Here is a 21,489-nt window from a genome sequence, read left to right on the forward strand (position 1 = left end):
ATGTTGGAGGTAAATAGACACGTGGATGATAGATAGATACAAAGCACTGATGTCTGACTTATGTTTTGAATTTTTTACTATTCCTAGTGCGAAGATAAGTGGTCCAGATAATCCAATAGTTCATAGTGGGTTCTATGAAATATGTAAAGTGTGTTGAAAATGCAAAGCAGAAACACACATCTGGAATAAAGCAGCCTTGTTTAATTGGCATGACTTCCAACTCTTCTCATGTGAACTCCTCCCCCTGTGTAATTGAGGTACTCTTTTTCCTGAGAAGTTAACAGTTTATGGCAACAATTTGATTGAAATCAGTAAATGGGAACAAAGTGCACTCATTAGTAAAAAGTAGTAGTACTGTTGGACAGTACTCAAATGTGCAACCTCCTTTGAGATTCATGGTCATAACTTTAAAAGGAGACCAGACTACAAGTTGTGTGACTTTTGTCTAGCAACAGTCAGCGTCGCAGAAACACATACAAAGAAGGAGACAGTTGGATTTAACCAGAGTTGGAAGTTAGCCAACTGAGTCAATGGAGGGGAGAAAAGGTTAAAGGAATTAAATGCTTGCACGTAAATGATTATAGTGCTTGGACCATGGAATCTAAGTGCCAAAAAAAATCAAGATGGTAGTATTAATGAATTCATTGGACGTCTTGATGTGGTCAGGGTATTGATGAAGTGAGCTGAAGTTAATGATCAGAAATAAGGACATTTGAAAATGAGATTGAGGTGCTGCAGTTTTTCCATATGACAAGGTCAAGGATAAGACCTTGGGAGTGGCTGGCATAGTGAGCTAGAGGAAAAGATTACTGAAGCTGAGGAGGCCAGAGAAATGAGAGACTAGGATGTTCAATAGATTATCCAAGTATGTGCTAAAATTTCCAAGAATAATGACAGGAGTAGGAGTAAAAACTTTCAAAGTTCTTTAGCCTCTTGCTTAATCAAATAAAAACAAAGGAAAACAAAAACAAAATAAACTCTATGAGATGGTCCGGTAAGCAATTAACTTCCACAGCAGTTTTTATTCACCTTGGTACCTAGAATTAGACATAATGATTATCTAAGTAATGTGCGGGTGAGGGGAAACTTCCTCTTCACCCCAGAAGGTTCCCTGAAAGATCAACTCACAATAAGGCAGATGGATAAGAGAAGGAGATTATTTGCCAGGTACATGGGGAGAATCACAGAGTAATTACCCAGTATCTCAGTGGGGTCCAGACGTTTATATACCCTCATGTTAAGAGGGAAGGGGAAGATGAAGAATATAGGTAATTCTGTTGAGTGGCAATAAGTGTTACTAGGGAGGCTGAATAGATACTTGGGAGAATGAATGGATGGGGGAAAACAGATTGACTTATACATGATCCTCTTTGGAAGTTAAATTAACCTGAGAGACAGGAATTATATTTAAAATGATTTAGACAAGGTCTGGATCACTGAGCATTTATATACACAAAGATATCATCAAATATACATGGTTTCCCTTAATAATTATTCAGTGTCTCCCAGGATTACTAACCAAAAACTATAGGGTTATTGGAGAAAAGAATTTTAAGTCTATGCAGAGGGTCATAAAAATGTTTATTACATTTAATTATAAATCAAGGAAATAACTTGAATTGGAGCCATGGGTGTGTCTTCATCCATTTTGTTATTTTTGTGTAATTAGTTGATTATAGCCAACCTTGTTCCCAAAGAGACTTCTGGTCATGTTTATGCCGAATATAATAGCACATAGTCTTTGCAATGGTAAAGGATACTGGCTGAAAGGTACATTCATAGGACAAGGCTAACCTGCACATGGATCGAGCAGATTGCATGTTCATTCAGTTTATGACGCATACTTTTTCTTACACTTGCATATGTTTTCTAGTTATTTCTAATTTATCTTATACCCAACTAAGCAACTTTAAGGGAGGAGTCATATGTTCTATTTCTTTTTTAAAATACGATCTATTTGTGTGTTTGTTTTATCATATACTCTAATGTATCTCAATTAGCTAGCTAGCTACTCAAACTCATCAAGTAGTCAAACTCATGGCAGCAGCATTTAGCAGAAGCTAACAGGGCAAGGTGACTTTAGGGAGATGCATTTTTGTTGAGAGAAAGTAGTGTGATTAAAAGAGCCCTGGGATCAGGGGTATACATCTTAGACTAGATCCCCTTTCTACCCCTTCATTATGGGGAGTGTTTTAAACTCAGTTTCCTCATTTATAATAATAATAATTTATTTATAGTAATAATAATTTCTGTTGCTATGATTTGAATAAATTAGAGAAGAAAGTTTAAAGAGTATTAAAAATATAGCATAGTGTTCTTATTTAAGCATAGTAAAATACTTGCTCCAAGATGTCCATCATACTCTAAAAGGTATCTCAAAGATGATAAAAAATACTTTAAATCTGGGCTTCTCTTATTTGTTTCTGAAAATGCAAGAATATGCTTTTCCAAAAAGACTCAGCTGTGGAAATGTGTCTATAAATCATAAAATTAGGCCTGAAGGTTTCTGACTGCAGTGATACCAGCAGTGGAGACTAGGACGTCGATACTGAGCCTCTGTGCCCCTTGGAAATAGGGTTAGACTTGGAAATAGGATTGGCTCTAAAGCAAGCACCAGAGGCAACTTTAGCCACAGGCAGAGTAGGCAATTGCCTTGGAAAAAAGGCATCCCTGCCTCAAATTATAATATTAATATTTTCCCTACCCAAGTAACAAAGTGCCTAGAATTTCTACAATAAAGAGACATTCCGTTGGGATTTCTCTTTTTATTATTATTTTTTTATTTCAGCATATTATGGGGGTACAAATGTTTAGGTCATGTATATTGCCCTTGCCCCACCTGAGTCAGAGCTTCAAGCGTGGCCATCCCCCAGACAGTGCACATCACACTCATTATGTATATATATACCCATCCCCTCCTCCCTGCTCCCATCGGCCTGACACCCGATGAATGTTATTCCCATACGTGCACCTAGGTGATGATCAGTGAAACCAATTCAATGGTGAGTACATGCGATGCTTATTTTTCCATTCTTGGCATACTTCACTTTGTAGGATGGGTTCCAGCTCTATCCAGGATAATACAAGAGGTGCTATATCACCATTGTTGCTTGTAGCTGAATAGTACTCCATGGTATACATATACCACATTTTATTAATCCACTCATGTATTGATGGGATTTCTCTACTTCCAAATTTTGAGATAGGAAGGTTAAACAAAAAGTCATCTTCAGTCACAATTCTTAATGCAGATTAGGTTACTGGTTCACATCAACCTTTAAAGGAGGGCATAAGAAAAGGATAGGAGAAACGGGCATCTCTGGAGGGCAGGGGTGGGAGAAGAGGATGTGTATGGAGCAAGGGTAATCAAATCTGGGGGCACTTTCCCTTCTATGCTGTTTTACTTCTTGGTGACTCTGTAGTTAGCTGCCTGCTTTATCCAATCTGTGGGGAAAAGGGAATGAAAGGAGAAAGGCAGCAAGAGAAGGAAGGTAGAAAATAAGAAAGGACGAGGGAGGTGAGAAGGGCTGATTTGGGAGAAATGAAGCTGCAGCTAAGCTAGATGAAGCACGAAGCACGTAAGTGTGCACCCCGGTAAGGTACATTCACTGCTCATTCCTCCAGCCTCATCTGCTCTACTCTCCCCTTATTGCCTGGCCAGGGCTCACTGGCTTTGTTTTCACTCTTAGGGTGTATCTACCTCTTTTCCATCTCAGGCTTCTTCATATATACAGTTCCCTCTGTGTGGAACCTCCGCCCTCCTAGCACCTACCCTTGAAGTCTCAACTTCTGAGGGACCTTCCCTGAGCCCCCATTTTAAATTAGGCCTCTAGGCTATACTTGCTAGTAAGGGCTTGTCCTGTATAGCCCTTTTGACAGTTTGCGATTGTTCTTGTATTTGAATGAACATGTGTTTAATCTCTCCATTCCTCTGGTTTAGAAACTCCACGAAGGCAGAGACCATACCAGGGCGTTTTATATTGTACTCCCAAGGCCTACCAGAGTCATTCCATAAAATCTGTTGAATAGATAAATCAATCATTTAAGAAGTTTAATAACAGCACTTTTATCTCTTTTGTCTATGAATGTTCACAGAATGGCTATGAGTATTGCTGCCCATAGGATTTGTGTACTGAAAGATTTGTAAACTCATCTGAAACACTAAAATGTCTTATATCTGATCTGCATGTTTAAACTGAAGAAAACTAAACAGGGAATTTTGATAGACGCATGACTCTCAGTGGCTTGGTATTTCAGGTTGGAATTGTGCAGTATGGAGAAAATGTAACCCATGAGTTCAACCTCAATAAATATTCATCGACGGAAGAGGTACTTGTTGCAGCAAATAAAATAATCCAGAGAGGCGGCCGCCAGACTATGACAGCCCTTGGCATAGACACAGCAAGGTATATGGGAAAAAAAATAAACCAAAGTAAAAAACTATTCAAAATACTTGCTTGTTATTTAGCCCTTTGGGGTGTTGACTGAATGTTTAGCATGGCAATATTTAAAGCCATATTATTTATAATTCAGAAGATTAGCTACTAGTTACAAGATGTTTCTATAATATAGTCTCACCATCCTTTTTACTTTTTCCTTACTACAAGGGTTTAATTGATGGAGAATCAATTTTTAAAAATTACTATTTTTTTGCATCAAGTTCTTGGGTACTGAGACTTCATATTAGTCAATAATTGTTCCATTTATTCTTCATTGTCAGTTTTTAGGAGTCTAAATCTAAAAGAATGAATTAAAAATTAATTCACCTCTATTCAAGTTACTTTCATATGTTTTCAGTTCTTGATTTAAAGTTATTGAAGCTATCAGATAACAGTTTTTAAGAGGCCAAATTAAATATTGTTTATTTGAAATCATTTTCAATGCAAAGATTGAAAGAGCTGGAAAGGATTTGTATTGCTTTCTTTCTCTTTCCTTCTTTTCTCTAAATTCTCTCCAATTTACAATTCTTCCTTCCTCTCTTCTGCACTTTCTTTCATGGGGAACCCATAACCACTCTGTGGTTGAATTTTATGTTATGAGAACCAGCAGAACTGTTCTCTCTCACAAATGTAGAACATTTCATTTCCTGTATTTTCTCTGATCTCATTCAGCTCTTATCCCTTGCTGTTTCTCCCCTTAGTCACCATTAAAACTAGCAAAATTTTGAACAAAAACCAAACAATACTAAAATCACAGGAAATCTAATAAGTAATTTGACTAATATTAAGAATCCTTCTGTTAAGTGTCAGCTTCTAGACTCTCACCTGATTTTCAAGAGCTAATGACCCATGCTGTCCCTTCACCTCCCTTCTGAGGTCAGTGTTTTCAGGAGGTTAAAATAGTTCATATACATATTCCAAAGAATGGGTTGTATATTCAAAAATTTAAAATTTCATGTGCAACTTTTGACTCATAGATGTTAGAAAAGCATGTGGTTCTAGTTATATGGGGCCCAAGAGAAAATAACCACAAACAGATGGGGTAATTTGACATTTATCTACCCATAGGATCACCAATTTACATGCACAAAGAATGCACATGTTTAAGTATACTGAATGCACCCTCTTCAATAATTGACTAAATGTGACTGCACATTCAAAGTAAATCAAAATGCTCTTTGAAACCTCTGAGCTTGCAGGGAGCTGCGCATTTTCCAAAGGCAACCACTTAAGAATGAATATTCATCTTTGACAACTAACTGAAGAAATATTCCGGCTGCTTTTCCTCCTGCATAAATACCACTCTAAATACCATGTCCCTATATGGTTTTTGCCTCAGTGTTTTACAAAAAGTCTAGCTGTAGCACGCAGAGTTTACTGAGTTTTGATTATACATCAAAAGTCCATAGTGATAATACTATCTTTCTCATATATTAATAAGTTTTTCATGTTTAGGCACAATTTTAATTGATTTTTTATTACTTCAGGCAGGGCCAGTTGCAAACAATATTTTTGAGAATCCTTTACCTCCATTTTCAGTAACTCCCAGTTCAAATTTTTGTGTGTGTGTTCCCTTCTCCCTATCCCACATTTTTATTCTTGTCAATAGGCTTGCAGTATTTAATCATAAAGCCTGGAATCTTCTGTCTCAAAAGAATGGTATATTTTAATTTTTCTGGCATATTTTAATTTTTAAAAGCATGCAGGGAAGTCAATGCTTAATTTCAACAAGAGACACTGAATATTGTTATTTTAGGGACAAGGAAAATTTGTTAAGAAATATATTTTGAAACAAAAAGGGTATGCTTGGGAGTTCTGCCAATGGCTACTCTTCCGTTACATAAAACCAGCCCTGATCTCTGAGAAGCCAGATTTTCTTCAAGAAAGGTGTTTTAATCATCTCCTTCAGCTGACATTCATTTAGTTCAGTTGTAACCTTGATCTTCAAGAGAATTGGGAAGTTTTGGTGATCCTCTAAAGAATTTGAATTGCAAAAAGGATTAAATCTCGTATGATATCCATGTCCAAACTGCTTTTAAAGACTATCCTTTAACATCAATTTTCATCTTTGATTGTGCATATAAAAAAGTGAGAAATATTTTATAGTATATTAAATAAAAATTATTCATGACACTTGTTAAAGATGATACGGAAAACTTCATTCAAGAGAGACCACTGCAATGGGGTAGTAGTAGAGAAGAGAGATTGGACTCAGCTTCACATATTAGGACAGGTGGGGATTTATAGCCAAGGAGCAGGGTGGGGGTCAGTGGATGGAAAATTACTAAGAGGAAACATTAAGAGAGGGGCTTTCTTGCTGAAGGCAGATGAATAATAGGAAAAATCAAACTGTTTTTCGATACTCTCAGCACTTCACTACTGACACCAAATGTGTGGAGTATTTTTCCCCACACTGATCAGTTATCTGACACCATCTAGGTATCCTAAAATTCAATGCAATTCTGACACCAAGCAGAGTTAGTACGGACTTCCACAGGTTAACGGCTCAGTCCCACAAGACTGCCCCCCGCCCTTAGATGCCAGTTGTAATCAGTAGATTTTCAGGTTACCCATAACTTCTGTCGAACTTGGCTATAAGTCAGAGGTTCCTAGAATGCTCTTCTTAAGTTTAATCATTTGCTAGAGTGGCTCACAGAACTCAGGAAAACAATTTGCTTGCTATTATCCACATATTATAAAAGGATACGTCTCAGGAACAGCAAGAGATTCATTGGGAAGGGTATGAGGGAAGTGGCTCAGAGCTTTCATTGCCATCTTGGGGCAAACCACCCTCCATGTATTCAGCAGCCTGGAAGCTCTCTGAACCCCACAGTTCAGGAATTTGTATGGCGGCTTAATCACGTAAGCATGATTGATTACTAACTCAATCTCTAACCCCTCTCTCCTTCCTGGAGAATGGGGGCTGGGGCCAAAAGTTCCAAGCTTTTGATCATGGCTTGGTCCTTCTGGTGACCAGCCCCCATTTAAGAGCCCAGCGAGAGTCACCTTATTAGAACAAAAGACATTCCTATCACTCAGGTAATTCCAACAGGTTAGGAGCTCTCTGTCAGGAACCCAGGTTAAAGACCAAATATTAGAACAAAAGATGTACTAGTACCCTTATCACTCAGGAAATTACAAGAGTTTTAGAAACTCTGTGCCAGAAACCAGGGTAGAGACCAAATATATATTTCTAACTTGTTAAAAGAAAAATTTTAGACAAATTAGATTTAATAGAGTTTATTTGAACAAAGAATGATTTATGAACCAGGCAGCGCTCAGAACCAGAGGAGGTTCAGAGAACTCCACTTTAGCAGCGTGAGCAGCAGAGTTTTATATTTTGAATGCAGAAGGAAAGTAAAGAAATTTCTTGATTGGCTACAGCTAAGCATTCGCCTTATTTGAGTATAATATGGTGGAAAGTCCCTAGTTAGAGATTAATTGGAAGTTTCTGATTGATAAAGTCTCCAGTTAGAGGTTAGTTGATGGTTTCTGATTGGTAAAATTTAAGTTTTGTTTTACTATTTACATTGAATTGGTTTTGATTTGCTTACGTAGGAAAAAAGCACTGGAGCTGTCTCAGCCTAATGGCCTATCAATTAAATATTTTTAATGTATTATATCACAATATCACAGGCCAGGATGATAAGATTTAGAGGGTGGAGAATAAGGGATTTGATCAGATACCAAAGGTGGGGGATTTTCACTAAATTGACTCAGCAGTGTTCTTGCTAAAACCGGACTGAATGGGCCAAGGTCCGATCCTGAGGTCAGAACGTAGTCTGGAAGAGGACTTAGAGAAGCCTGACTCAGCTCTGGTCAAGGAGAGAGTCTGTCAAATATAGAGGGCAGAGATAGACAGTTCCCCAGTTGTTTTTAGAAAACAGAATTTTTCTTTCTTTTCAAAAATTTAAGAACAGTAGACAGTATAAAAAATAGTACCACAAAATCCTGTGTATCCATCATACAGAATTGACCGTTGTCAACATCTCATCATATTTGCTTTAAGTCTTTTTAAAGGAAAAATAATCACAGATAAAATCCCTTTGCCCACATCACCAGGATCCTCTCCGCCTGCTTAAAGATACCTACTATTTTGCATTTACTGTGTACGTGTGGTGCAAGCCATGTGTATTGTGCCAACTGTTTGAAATGTTTGTTGAAGAGAGGTGTTTCTTTGGCATGTCCTAAACTGCAGCTGTTTGTCCTTATGATCAAAGTAAAATATCTAAAGGGACCATTCAGTATAATAATTGCTATACTTTATACCAAAATCTTAAAAATATTATATGAAATCCTTTCATTGTTTTATTCCTAAGTAAAATGGACTTATCTCTTCTGAGACTCCAGAGAGAAAAGTGATTTGAGTAAAAGGAAATAATAGGATAATAGAGGTGGGGGCATGTGTGTATGTATGGACAAATAAACAAAATTTGTCCATTTCCCCTATTTTCTGTCTCTTTCCATAAATGCTTGTTGAATTAAATTGAAATTCCTTCCTTGGCAGTTAGATTATATAGCATTTTTCTTTCTCTCCATGCCACCTCCTTCCAGCCCACTCTCAGCAGTGTGTGTCCTAACACCGAATTCAGACTAAATCTTTTGTGACTCCCCCAACTCCTCCTTGCCCCCTAAAACCCTACTGTCTTCTCCACTGACTCAGACCACCGCCATCTGCAGTCTTTTATTCCTATGTCTGATTTTGCCCCCATACTCAGAACACTCAGGCACTCACAGCCCCACAAATATTCTGTTCTCTCTCCTCTCCCCTCCTTAGATCAGAGGATTTCCAAGCTGCTCCACAAATGTCATAGTAGGTGTGGGGGAAGTGAGGTCTCAAGCAAGAGTTTCTGCCAGAAGCAGAAGAAAAGAGGCCTGTCAAGTGAGAGAAGGGGTGTTTACAGAGAACGGAACAGCTGGGAGAGTGTTTACAGATCTGACCTTCGCTAAACCTGATGTATGGCTCAGTCACACCCTTGCTTTGAAGTTTCCAAAGAATAAAATATTGCTGCCTTTTGTTTAGGGAGTATGTGGTAATTAGCAAAATGGTGACCTCTCCATCATCTGGACTCAATCTAAAACTATTACAAATAGGAGTCATCATACCTCCCAGCTTGAACATTGGGCATCGATGTTGATTTTGGAAGGAAGCACCAGGCTATCTGGAGTTGTCAGTGTTTTAGACTGGTTTCTCACTTTGCCTAACCTTAGAGTAGTGTTTTATCAGCCTCTCTTTTGTCCTTCAGAAAGGAAGCATTCACTGAAGCCCGGGGTGCCCGAAGGGGAGTTAAAAAAGTCATGGTTATTGTGACCGATGGAGAATCCCATGACAACCACCGACTGAATAAGGTCATCCAAGACTGTGAAGATGAAAACATTCAACGATTTTCAATAGCTGTAAGTACATTGCTAGAGGTGGCTTTCAAACTCTGTGTGAAGAGAAGAGCTGTGTGCGTCCTGAGGGACTTGTATGAAAGTTACACAAACAAGGTTGGAAAGGAGAGACTTCTTCATTTGAAGGGAAGCACTGTGAGGGTGAGCTTGGGTCTTGCTCCTTCTGTGTGCTCAGTGCCCAGCACACTGCCAGCCCAAACAGGCACTCAACAAACAATCACTGAACAAAAAAAAGGAAGAAAATAAGGAAAGATGAGAGGAAGAAGAAGGAAGAAAAAGAACATAAGAGGGAAGGGAGGGTGAGAAAAAGAGAGCAACAGAAATGAGAGGAAAAAAAGAAGGAGAAAAAGAGAGAAAGAGGGTGAGAAGGAGGACAAAAGATAGAGAGGAGGGAGGAAAGAAGAAAAGGTAAGAAAGAGGGAGGGAGAGAGGGAAGGGAAGAGTAAGCGGAAGGAAGGAAGGAAGGAGGAAGGGAGGGAGGGAGGGAGGGAGAAAGGAAGAAAAAGAAAAAAGGAAACTGAAGATATGCTAGGTAACAAATACATTGCCTGCTAATTGATAATTCTTCCTAAAATTTGGGAGGCTGGAATCAGGACATGATTCATAGTAATCTATGAAAAGCCAACAAGGATATTCCCATACCCACAACTCTTGGACAGTCCACCCTGGGACTTACATTTAAGGTTATGATGTTTGCCAGAAGTGAGAAGCAGAAAGGTGGGAGTGGGGACCAGAAGAGGACACTGTATTTTAGATCCAGAAAGACCTTTGTTCAAATTCTGGCTCTACCATGTACTGGCTCTGACTAGCGGAGAAGTTATTTAATACTCTGAGCTTCAGCTTTTATATGTGTAAAATGGGGTGATGTTATTTCTCTCTCTCTCTCTCTCTCTCTCTCTCTCTCTGATAAAGAATCAGTAAGATAATCACTGTGGAAATGTCTAGCAGTGGTAAGCTAGGTACTCAATAAACATTATTTTTCTTAAGCATCCTTAAGAAGTTTGCAACCATGAATTAATAAAATCATAGTCTTTTAGAGCTGGAAGGTATCTTAGAGGTAAATTGTGCTGCACCCTGGCTCAGAAAGAAACTTTCTGTGATTCCCTCATAGACTATAATTCCACAACTGAGTCCACCCTTCCTTACTAACTCTTTCACTCTTGACTCCATAGCATATGCCTTCAGCCTAGGGAGAGCAAAGCCTTCTCTGTCCTTCCAAATTAATTGATTTTTTAAAAAAATAAAAGTCAGAGGAAAAATATTTCAGAACTCTAAGTGTTCAGCCTAAACTATTTTTCAACAAAATCTCTTTCATAATAATCATATAGTACCCACATTGTTTTTTCAGCATTCAATCAGTGAGATTTCCTTCTTTCCTTTCAAAAGTATGAACATTGTAGGAAGGGAAGAAAAATAGAGATTCATCCATAGATAAAAGTCCCAGGGTATGAATGATTCACTGCTTCCCAGGGGCAAGGTGCTCTTTATTTTATAACCAGGCTGATTTGGTTATAAACAGTGGCAACTTCTGACTACGACATTTTCTTTATCATTTGGGGGTACAAGATTTTTTAAAAAATTAAAATATCTCATTATTTCTCTCATTCCCCTTGTTGTCACCTCTGTAAATTATCTCTTGTCAGTTATTAATAAATCCATTACTACCTCTCCTATTACTTCAGTATAACTATTGTGATGTCTTCAATGGTTGAAAATAATTCCGTATGGCCAGCCTTCACTCAGAGACCCTGTCCAAATGGTAGTGACAATTAGAGTCTACAGCAAGTCTCTTCAGTATGCAAAGCCAGTGGATGCCCAGTTTGTCCCAGATAGCTGGATATCAAAGGTGCTGTCATTTGTTCTGCTTCCTCCCAGAGGGTGTAGTCTGGTATCCCAAGTATCATGGATGCAGTCCATGAACAGTGTTAACCGTCATCTGAATTAGCAGCATTAGGAAAACTTCACTAGAAAGAAAATATCAATGAATTACCCCTTAATTTTAAATGCATTTTTGTGCATTGTATCTGGCTACAAAGTCAGTATTTCCTGCACTTAAATTTCCCTTTGTTGGGTTCCTACTCGATAATTCAGACTTTGCTTCCCATCCAGTCAAAAAGAGGTCTCATAATTTCATTGGTATCCCTAGAGAACCATATAACCATAAGTTCCTTTCCCGCTTTAATCAGTGAATTATTATCAAACTGATTTTAGGAGTGGTATGAATATAAATGTATAGGAAAAGTTCACTTACCAACAATGTTTTATTTTTTCTAATTCATGTTTCTTTTCCCTAGTGAACCAGTTATTTTTTTATTTAGTAACAAACTGGAAAATAAGGCAGTCCTTTTATTTCCTCTAATTTGTACATTAACACAAAAGAGTTTTAGACATTTCTCGAGGTCCACTCATGCTGCACATAATCAAATTTAGCTGAAGGTCCGGCCCAGTTATTTCCTGGACTGTTCCTTCTACTTCATCTTTTTTACCTACCATGGAATCCTGAACACTATGGAGATGTGTTTTGGCAGGAAGACAGCTCCCAAAAAGGATTGACTATTGATAATATAAGTACCCTGCAATAAAACCGCTAACATTTTCTGTTAAACTTTCAGATTTGGTGAGAGTCCTGAGCGGGTTTTGATTCCTCCATTCCAAGGTCTCTATTTCTGTCACCTGAGGGTACTAGACGTTGTGAGCAGGGGCTTATGTTATGTGCGGGATCTAATCTTATGTAATAGTGGCTGTGAAGTGTGTATCACCCACAGCATTCAGACGAAAATAGGAGATGTTAGAATCTTAAAATTTCATTAGTTTTTCACAGAAAAGAAACTGTACTACATGTATTAAATGAATTGTATACTTTACATGTGACACATCTGCCTCAAGGAAGCTTCGATTCTGAATGTCTGTTACAGGGAAATATTCGTGAATGCCAAATTCTTGGGCTTGACATATATGTATTGAGTAAAACAGGAATAATTTTGAAGTTTTTTTTTTTTATTTCTTCTCATTCATAGAAAATAATGTTTTTATAAGTTTCCAGACCTTTGGGTGAAGGATCAAAATGTATTTCTCTTTATTTTCATTTTTGTCCTGTGATAAAAAATAGTTCAAAACTATATGTGAGTTACAGTAGCTCCTGGAATTTCTTATCTCTTATATTTTCTTCTAAATATATATTTCCATATAGGTTGAATAGCCCTTATTTGAAATTATTGGGACCAAAAGTGGTTTAGATTTTTTTATTTTTTTTCAGATTTTGAAATATTTGCTTATACATAATGAGTTATCTTGGAGATGGGGCCTATGTGTGAATATTTATAGCAGCTTTATTCATAATATCATGAAACCAAAAACAACCCAAATGTCCTCAATAAATAAATTGTGGTAATATTTATTTGTGATGTCATTCCATATGATGGGATCCTACTCTACAATGAAAAGGACTGAACTACTGATACCTGCAACAACGTGGTTGAGTCTCACAAGCCAGATACAAAAGGCTACATACTACATGATCCCTTAAATATGACATTCTGGAAAAATCAAAGCTATAGGAACAGAAAATTGATCATCAGTTGCCAGGGATGGGGTAAGGGAGGAAGGGGTTGACTACAAAGGGGCAAGAAGGAACTTTTTGGGGTGATGGAAATATTCTACACTTCGATGTGATAGTAACACAGCTGTATCAGTTTGTCAAAACTCAAAATCGTACAACTAAAAAGGGTGAATTTTACTGTATATAAATTATATTTCAATAAACCTTAACTAAAAAAATAAACTAAATGTTTGAGGAAATCTGTTTGGACATCTAAATAATTATGTTAACTGTAACAGATAATTCCTGCCTCTCTCTCTCCTCTCTATAAAAAAGAATGCCCCTATTTTCAGCATTTGGTTTCAAACAGAAATGTCTTAATTGTTTATTTTCTAGATTGCCAACTTAGATTACTGCTTAGTCTAATATCTGTTTAAAAAATATATGTGTTGGGCTGTCCCTTGGTAAGAGTTTCAGTAAGAACTTCCCATGCAGGATCAAGCAACTCACTTGCTGATTGCCTTTGCCAGCAAATGACGATGTCACCAGCTGGAATAATACCAGAGACATTCAGAAACTGTAACATTACTTTTGAACTGTCAGATTTTAAGATACAGCTGTTAATAAACAGGAACACAGGAATGCAAGAGAAGAAATTTTCACACACACACAAGATTGTCCTCTATATTTTTCTACACCAATTGCAGTGTTTATGTACCAGTTAATATTAGGGAATCTATGTACTCTGAAAATTACTTTTCCACAAATGTGGAAGTATATAAAAATTGCATTATGCTAAGGTACTCTACCCTCTTGTTTACTGAAAAAATGCTTGAGATCCTTCATTTAACACATAGCATGTAAAATATATTCTTGCCATTTTTGTTGTGTCTTAGATTCTTGGCAGCTATAACCGAGGAAATTTAAGCACTGAAAAATTTGTGGAGGAAATAAAATCTATTGCAAGTGAGCCCACTGAAAAGCATTTCTTCAACGTGTCTGATGAATTGGCTCTAGTCACTATTGTCAAAGCTCTGGGAGAAAGAATATTTGCCCTGGAAGGTATGACTACTTCTCTTATTTCTGCACGTTCTTTTGCTACAATTCAAACTCAGCATAATGGTATTTTTGCATTTATTCCTAGCACATCAGTAATGCTTGTTTTACTGTGTGCAATAGCCAGCATGGAACAATGCCCTTTTGTATAAATCTGTCTTTGAGGTGGCTATTTTTCACAGCACTGTGTCTGCCTGAGGCTCTGTTTATAAGGACTTGGCATGACCATGCTGACGTGAGAGCCAATGAAGACCATGGTCTATGTAGACATGCAAGAACAAAAATGTTTCCAAGTACTTTATTCCTTTTCTGGGACATAGGTCTAGAACACAGAGGTACTACCTCAAGTTTTCTTGGAGGTTTTTTTTTTTATTTGTTTCTTCATTTCATTTTGAGCTGCTAAGAGAGTCTTCTTATGCAATAACTTCATTGTTCATTTATTTTCCTCCTTGCCCATTTTAAAGTCCTTCATGGAATTCTGCCCCAAGTCCCATTGCGATGAAACATTGGTTCACTGTGTTTGTCTAAATCATATTACTTCTTTGTAGATTTCTCTTTGATTTTTCAATGGCGACTGGCTGTTGAGGGCAATGAGTCATGGGCGTTCCTCCCATTGCCTTTGGTAGAGGATGTCAAGAAACTAATTACTTTGGAACTAGATCTTTCCAGACAAAAAGCCTTCAGAATTGTTATGCCAGCAGGCTGGCAAAGTTTCTTTCTTCATGTTCATGGAGGATCTTTAGTCTCAGGGAACATTACCCTTTTCTCCACCTTGGAGGAGAAACCACCAGAGAATTCTTTTGCCCTTATGCTAACTCCAAATCCAGTTGGCTCTGTCCTCAGGAGGACATGCCAGAAGACTTGTTTCTGCATCTCAAAAATAGGAACTTAAAAAAGCACGTTCTCAGTCTCCCTGACATGACGTGATAGTAGAAAACGGAAAGATAAAATGGGAATGAGAAAAGGTAGACCATTTTGATTGAGCATCAAGAGGCTAGGAAAATGTAGAAAACGTGACTAGAAGACAGAAAATATTAAAATGAATAGAAAGGAAAGAAAATGATTTAGAGTAATGACCCTCAAACTTTTTTTCGAGTGACCGGTGATTATAAATACATTTTGCTTTGTGACCCAGTGCACACGAATACATACTTATAAAAATAAAGTTTCACAAAATAATTCTTTTTTTTTTTTTTTTGGTTTTATTTTTTTATTTTTTTTTTTTTGCATTTTTTTTTTATTTAATTTTACAGAATCAAAGAGTCTAACAGTATATCTTGTTAGATACAGTATGTCCTCATAATGTATACATTATTTCTTGTACAATGATATGAAATAATATGGGAAATATTCATGATAAATTATTAAGTGAACAGTGCAAGTTAAAAACAATAGTTTCATATTTTTTTCCCCACCCCCCCTTTCCCGAGTCAGCACCTTCAAGTGTTACCACTCCCCAAACGGTGCGCAATGCACTCATTGTGTAGGCATACCCCCATCCCCTCCCCCACCCCCCACCTCAGTCTGATGTCCAATTGGTGTCGTTTCCAGATTTCACAAAATAATTCTTATTACAAGCAATGCACTGTGGTAGTTTCTCATCTCTTCCATTGTACCCTATTGTCATTCAGTGAAAAAAAGAAATGCTGGCTATACTCACTCCATGCAATTCATGACTCGTCACAAACTAGGAAGTTTGATTTAGAGGTGACAGAGATATACAGCCCATCCAGACAGCATTTCTCTGGCCCCCTTTGCCTGTCCCTTTAGGAACAGAACACTCGAATTGTTTATCAGTCTGAAGGTGCAGCTGCTTCTGAAGAACTCAGCTGTCCTGTGCTCTGTGTACAAGTCATTTTTAAGTGGCTTTGGTCTCTCAACAGCTATGCCGGTGTCATTTACCAATAGACCAGATTATGAGCTTGGCTGGCCTTAAGGAAAATACATAAGGTCTTCCAAGTCATTGTGTACTTTCAATTTTCAATAACATGGGCCAAGATGTGATAGAAACAATCTGTAAAAATCATTTAAAAGAAAAATTACTTAGTTACATTAGATAGCTAAACATAATACAGTGTCATTTCTAAATCACCTCTTAAGTAAGCAAGTAACCTAAAACTGGCAGAAATGAAGCCGTATCAGCTGAGGGGAGATAGAGAGGTCAATTTGCCTGAAATAACATTGTCCCATTGTTTCTAACCTAACCACACTGTGGGTTAAACAGTACACGTTGGAGTGCCCAAATATTCCAGAAAGTCTCTATATTTAAAAATGAAATCATTTTATAAAGAACCCTACAGATTACAAATGTCTCCTACAGCTTTGTTGCTGAACTATCAAGGCTAACCAAAAGCAGTGCTTTGATTAGATTATTTCTTTTTTTTTTTTCATAGTGAGATCAAAAAAGGCTTTATTTCCTTGTTACTTGGGAAATCTTCATTTCCCATCAACATTTATTTTAAGACGATAAATAGCTGCAATTATGAAAGTTATGAAAGTCCTGCTTGGCAAGGTCAGTGCTAGCGACTGAGGCAAGCACTTGCCTAATAAAATCAGAGAATGGTCCAGTGTCTCCCTTTCCCATCAAGCATGGGGAGAAATGCCTAAATTCCTAACCAGAGGCTACACGGTGATTAGAGTGGTTAGCTAAACACTCATGAACAGTTTGGCGGAGGAGTTTACAGCAAGAAGCCCAGGAGTATACAGTGGACTATCATCACGATGCTAATGCAGCAAAAAGAATGTCACGTAGCCTCCTTCTCTCTGTCCTCAGCTGAAAGCAGAACATCAGCAGGGCAGGATGGAAATATGCAGGTTTCTGCTGCCACGTTCTTATTATTGATGGTGCAAAGATAAGTGAGAAAGTACCTTAAAGCATTGTGGACTTAAAATACATGTTTAAATTAAAGCTAAAGTGCATCTCACTGGGAGGCCGAGGCAGGAGAATCGAATCGCTTGAGGCCAGGAGTTCAAGACCAACCTGAGCAAGAGTGAGACCACATCTCTACAAAAAATAGAAAAATTAGCTGGGAGTGGTGGCACATGCCTGTAGTCCCAGCTACTCAGGAGGCTGAAGCAGGAGGATCGCTTGAGCCCAGTTGTTTGAGGTTGCAGTGAGCTATGATGCTGCTGCTGCACTCTAGGCTGAGCAACAGAGTGATACTCTGTCTCAAAAAAAAAAAAAAAATGTATTAGAGGGCAACTTGTACAAAGAGATTTAAATGATATATTTGAATTCTTAATTGACTTCCCATTTGATCTATTCCTACATAAAAAGGCAATTACTGATGTATTTGTTTACAATTTTATGCCAATAAATAACTAGTCAAAAAAAGTTTAATTTCATGAATGTGTTTATTCTCATGCCTCCTCAATGAGAGGGAAGACTGACTTTCTTAAAATTAAGTGCTATTTTTAACTTATCTGCAAGGCCAAATAAATCAGTAACTTCCTACTGGAAGCAAGTAAATCAACATTCTCTCAATTCCCTCTTGGAATTGTGGCTTTGGGTTTGCGAATATTTTGAGAATAATTTGAAAGTAGCACACTTCCATGGAAAGCATTGGACTATCTGTGTGTTTCAGTAAAGAGCTTCAAAATGGGTACAGGATTTTGTAATAATATCAGTATGTGATTAAATGGTGTGTGGCCTGGAGCCCTATCTGTGAGAAATACCCACAGCCAACCATTAGAACAAATGCAAACTGAAATCCCTAAACCCTTTATCAAACAATAGCATTCTGAGAGAATCTATGGCCTGAAATATGGGTAGGACTGGTGGAGTTGAGAAACCTCTTTAAATATGTGAATGAAAATTTTTCAGCCCTGTGACATATCAAGTAAATTTAGCCTACAGGCTCAGCAGGGGTCCCAGGTTATGAGTTGAGACAGAAATTTCCCACTCAGTACATTCAACTTGAACCATGTGGACCCAAAGCAGCCTAGGATCCACAACATGCTGCCCTGTAAGAATGGAGATTTCTCGATTCCTGCAGCAAGGATGCAGAAGCTAATGAGCAAGAATCTGAGACAGATTCACCAACCTTCTCTGTCTTCTACTCAGACCTACCTAGAAATTTGGGGTTGAAAAATATATAGCTGAAAGTGCCCTAAGGTGCTTGTGGTAAGACCACAAGCTCTACCAGGTCACGTGTCCTTCAAGTAAGTGCACGAAAAGGTGTCGTTAGTTGTTTACGGTGATATTTTTCTATGTTATAGCTACAGCTGACCAGTCAGCAGCTTCATTTGAAATGGAAATGTCTCAGACCGGCTTCAGTGCTCATTATTCACAGGTACATTAACCAGTTGGTATAAAATGAAATATTTTTTGCAAGATTTCCTTCCCCAGAATGAACACCTGCCCATCAATATTACAAGTGCAACATGCAGTTCATCATGACTTGACCCATGATGGTGTTTTCTAACCCAAATAGAAAAATGGCATTTCACAAGCTTCTTATTGGAAAAGCATATTATCTCACACAGCTCACTACATTGTACTTAGAACTGTCAATCAGGCCGGGCGCGGTGGCTCACGCCTGTAATCCTAGCACTCTGGGAGGCCGAGGTGGGCGGATCGTTTGAGCTCAGGAGTTCGAGACCAGCCTGAGCAAGAGCGAGACCCCATCTCTACTAAAAATAGAAAGAAATTATATGGACAGCTAAAAATATATATAGAAAAAATTAGCCGGGCATGGTGGTGCATGCCTGTAGTCCCAGCTACTCGGGAGGCTGAGACAGGAGGATCCCTTGAGCTCAGGAGTTTGAGGTTGCTGTGAGCTAGGCTGACGCCACGGCACTCACTCTAGCCTGGGCAACAGAGTGAGACTCTGTCTCAAAAAAAATAAAAAAAATAAAAAATAAATAAAAAAAAAAAGAACTGTCAATCAGACAGTGTGAGCTCTGCCTTATGTAATTATGTATCTGACTAAATGAAATACTTAATTTAATATTTACTAAAGATATGGAATGTATCTTTTTGTCAGTGTCAATGTATTCAAGGGTCTTGCCAGAATTCCACATTCAAAACCAAGAATTCTTTGCACCCAGAATAAAGCAGAAAGACAAGATTAGAAAATATATCATTTGTAGTCAACAGAAGAAAAGTTATCCTGGTCCTTGCAAAGGAATAGTGACATTTCAATGTGCAATTTTACTGTATAAACTTGGGCAAGCTACTTACTATGTCTCAGTTTCTTCTACAAAATGAAGATGATAATAATGGCATCTCACTCACAGAGTTATTGTGAGGATTATTCAAGTTAATATGTGTAATAGTCGATTAGTTAATATTTAATCAGTACCTATCACATTGTTAATGCTGTATAAGTGTTTGCTCTTATTATTTTTATTAAATATTATTGTTTTCTCTATTTGCATATAAGGACTGGGTCATGCTTGGAGCAGTAGGAGCCTATGATTGGAATGGAACAGTTGTCATGCAGAAGGCTAATCAAATCATCATCCCTCAAAATACAACCTTTAAAGTTGAGTCTAAAAAGAATGAGCCTCTTGCTTCTTATTTAGGTAAGCTTTGGATATACTTATAGAAAGTTTTTTATTTATTTTTTATCTTTAGCATTATTTGCTAATATTTCTATAGGCTTAGCACCATGGGGCAAGATCACTTTGAAAGGTTAGGTATTTTATAGAACCTGTGAAAGGTTTCAGGCTTCTGAGAAGCCTTAGTTAGTCAAAATAACAGAACATGGAAGCCATTCTTTCTCAGCAGGGCTGTCTAATGCAGAGAATGGTTTAGGCTGCTATGTGTACTTATTGATATGTGCATTTTCCCTGTGTCTGGTATTCTCTTTAACTTCAAAAAGAGCTTTGGACCTTGTGGACAGGACATGAGGACTGACTTCTCCCATATCCTGAAGACAGGACTCCCATCTTCTCCTAAATATCCACTATCGTTAGTTTCTTTCTATGGATCCTAATTTTGGAAAAGAAAAAATTAAGTTGTTTTATCAGATAGCTTCTTATTTAACGGGTCTGGGTATAATCAGACAAATATTGAACTTAAACCCAGTGATGTAAGGTCGTCTTGTTTTCTAAAGTCTTGCCAGGAGTGGGGAGGTGTGTGTCTGGTACCACCTTATCAGGATCTGTGCCAGGCTGAGAGCTGTCCCAGGGATGCCAAGGACTCTTCCATCACTAGAAGAGGATCTCAGTGTACAGTTGGGAGGGCCTAGGATGGAAAGGACCCTCAGGCTATGGCTTCCCGACTCTCACTCAACAAATGTTTTTAGGGCTCCTCTTTCGCCCCAGGCATTGTTCTTGGTACTGGGGATGCAGTGGTAAAGAAAACAAATACCTTGGCCTTGACGTGCTCACATTTTAGCATGTTAGCATTCCCCTCTGGAATCCTTCTGTCCTGGAGGCAAGTCTCTTTGTCTTTATGTCCTCATTTCTTTCTATTTTACATGGAAGGTTGCAGGTCTTCACTGTGACTTTCATACATCTCTCTATTCAAGGACACCTATTAAAGCTATAGAAGCAGCAGGACCTAAGAAGAAGAAAAGGACTAGAGTTTTAAATGACTAAAAGCATAATAGTAAACAGCAGTTACAATGTGACTGTGAAAACCCTGTAAGGCACACGGAATTGCATTAATGAAAGCCTAGTCTATTTCCCATAGAAAACCTATTACATTCTGCTGGGTCAGGTAACAGCTAGAGTATTCCATTGTTCTAAGCCTTGCCCATTACAAAGAGAAAATGGCAAACTATGATGTACCAGTAAAAGATTATCTGAATACAGATCTGGAAACAATTGACTGCTACAAGTTCCTCTCCCTCCAAAACTTGGAGAAATTTAAAATTAAGAAAAAAAGTATGTATTGCATATCTTTAAATATTTGGAGGACTGTGATGTAAAATACAGGGGTAGGGCTTTTCATTTCAAGTTTTAGTATTAAAAGAGATCTTAGAGAGAATGTAGTCAAACATCTCATTTCCAAATTAAGAAACTGAGGGATGGGAACTGCAGGTATGAACCTACAATTTAGGTCTATTTATTCTTATTCCAGTGTTCATTTCGCCATAACAAAATGCCTGATTC

The 21,489-nt window shown here is 37.9% G+C and overlaps 1 protein-coding gene across 1 annotated transcript in view; it reads left to right on the forward strand.

The window, feature by feature from the left end:
- The window catches only part of ITGA1 (integrin subunit alpha 1), a 145,793-nt gene that overhangs the window by 82,526 nt on the left and 41,778 nt on the right, over positions 1-21,489 (forward strand). Inside the window, exons 7-11 of the mRNA XM_069492871.1 lie at positions 4,258-4,406; positions 9,686-9,836; positions 14,268-14,433; positions 18,646-18,719; positions 19,812-19,953. Of these exons, the coding sequence (XP_069348972.1) occupies positions 4,258-4,406; positions 9,686-9,836; positions 14,268-14,433; positions 18,646-18,719; positions 19,812-19,953 (682 nt within the window). The remainder of the gene's footprint in view (positions 1-4,257; positions 4,407-9,685; positions 9,837-14,267; positions 14,434-18,645; positions 18,720-19,811; positions 19,954-21,489) is intronic.

Source organism: Eulemur rufifrons, chromosome 17 (genome assembly GCF_041146395.1).
Source record: "Eulemur rufifrons isolate Redbay chromosome 17, OSU_ERuf_1, whole genome shotgun sequence".
Taxonomy (NCBI): Eukaryota; Metazoa; Chordata; class Mammalia; order Primates; family Lemuridae; genus Eulemur; species Eulemur rufifrons.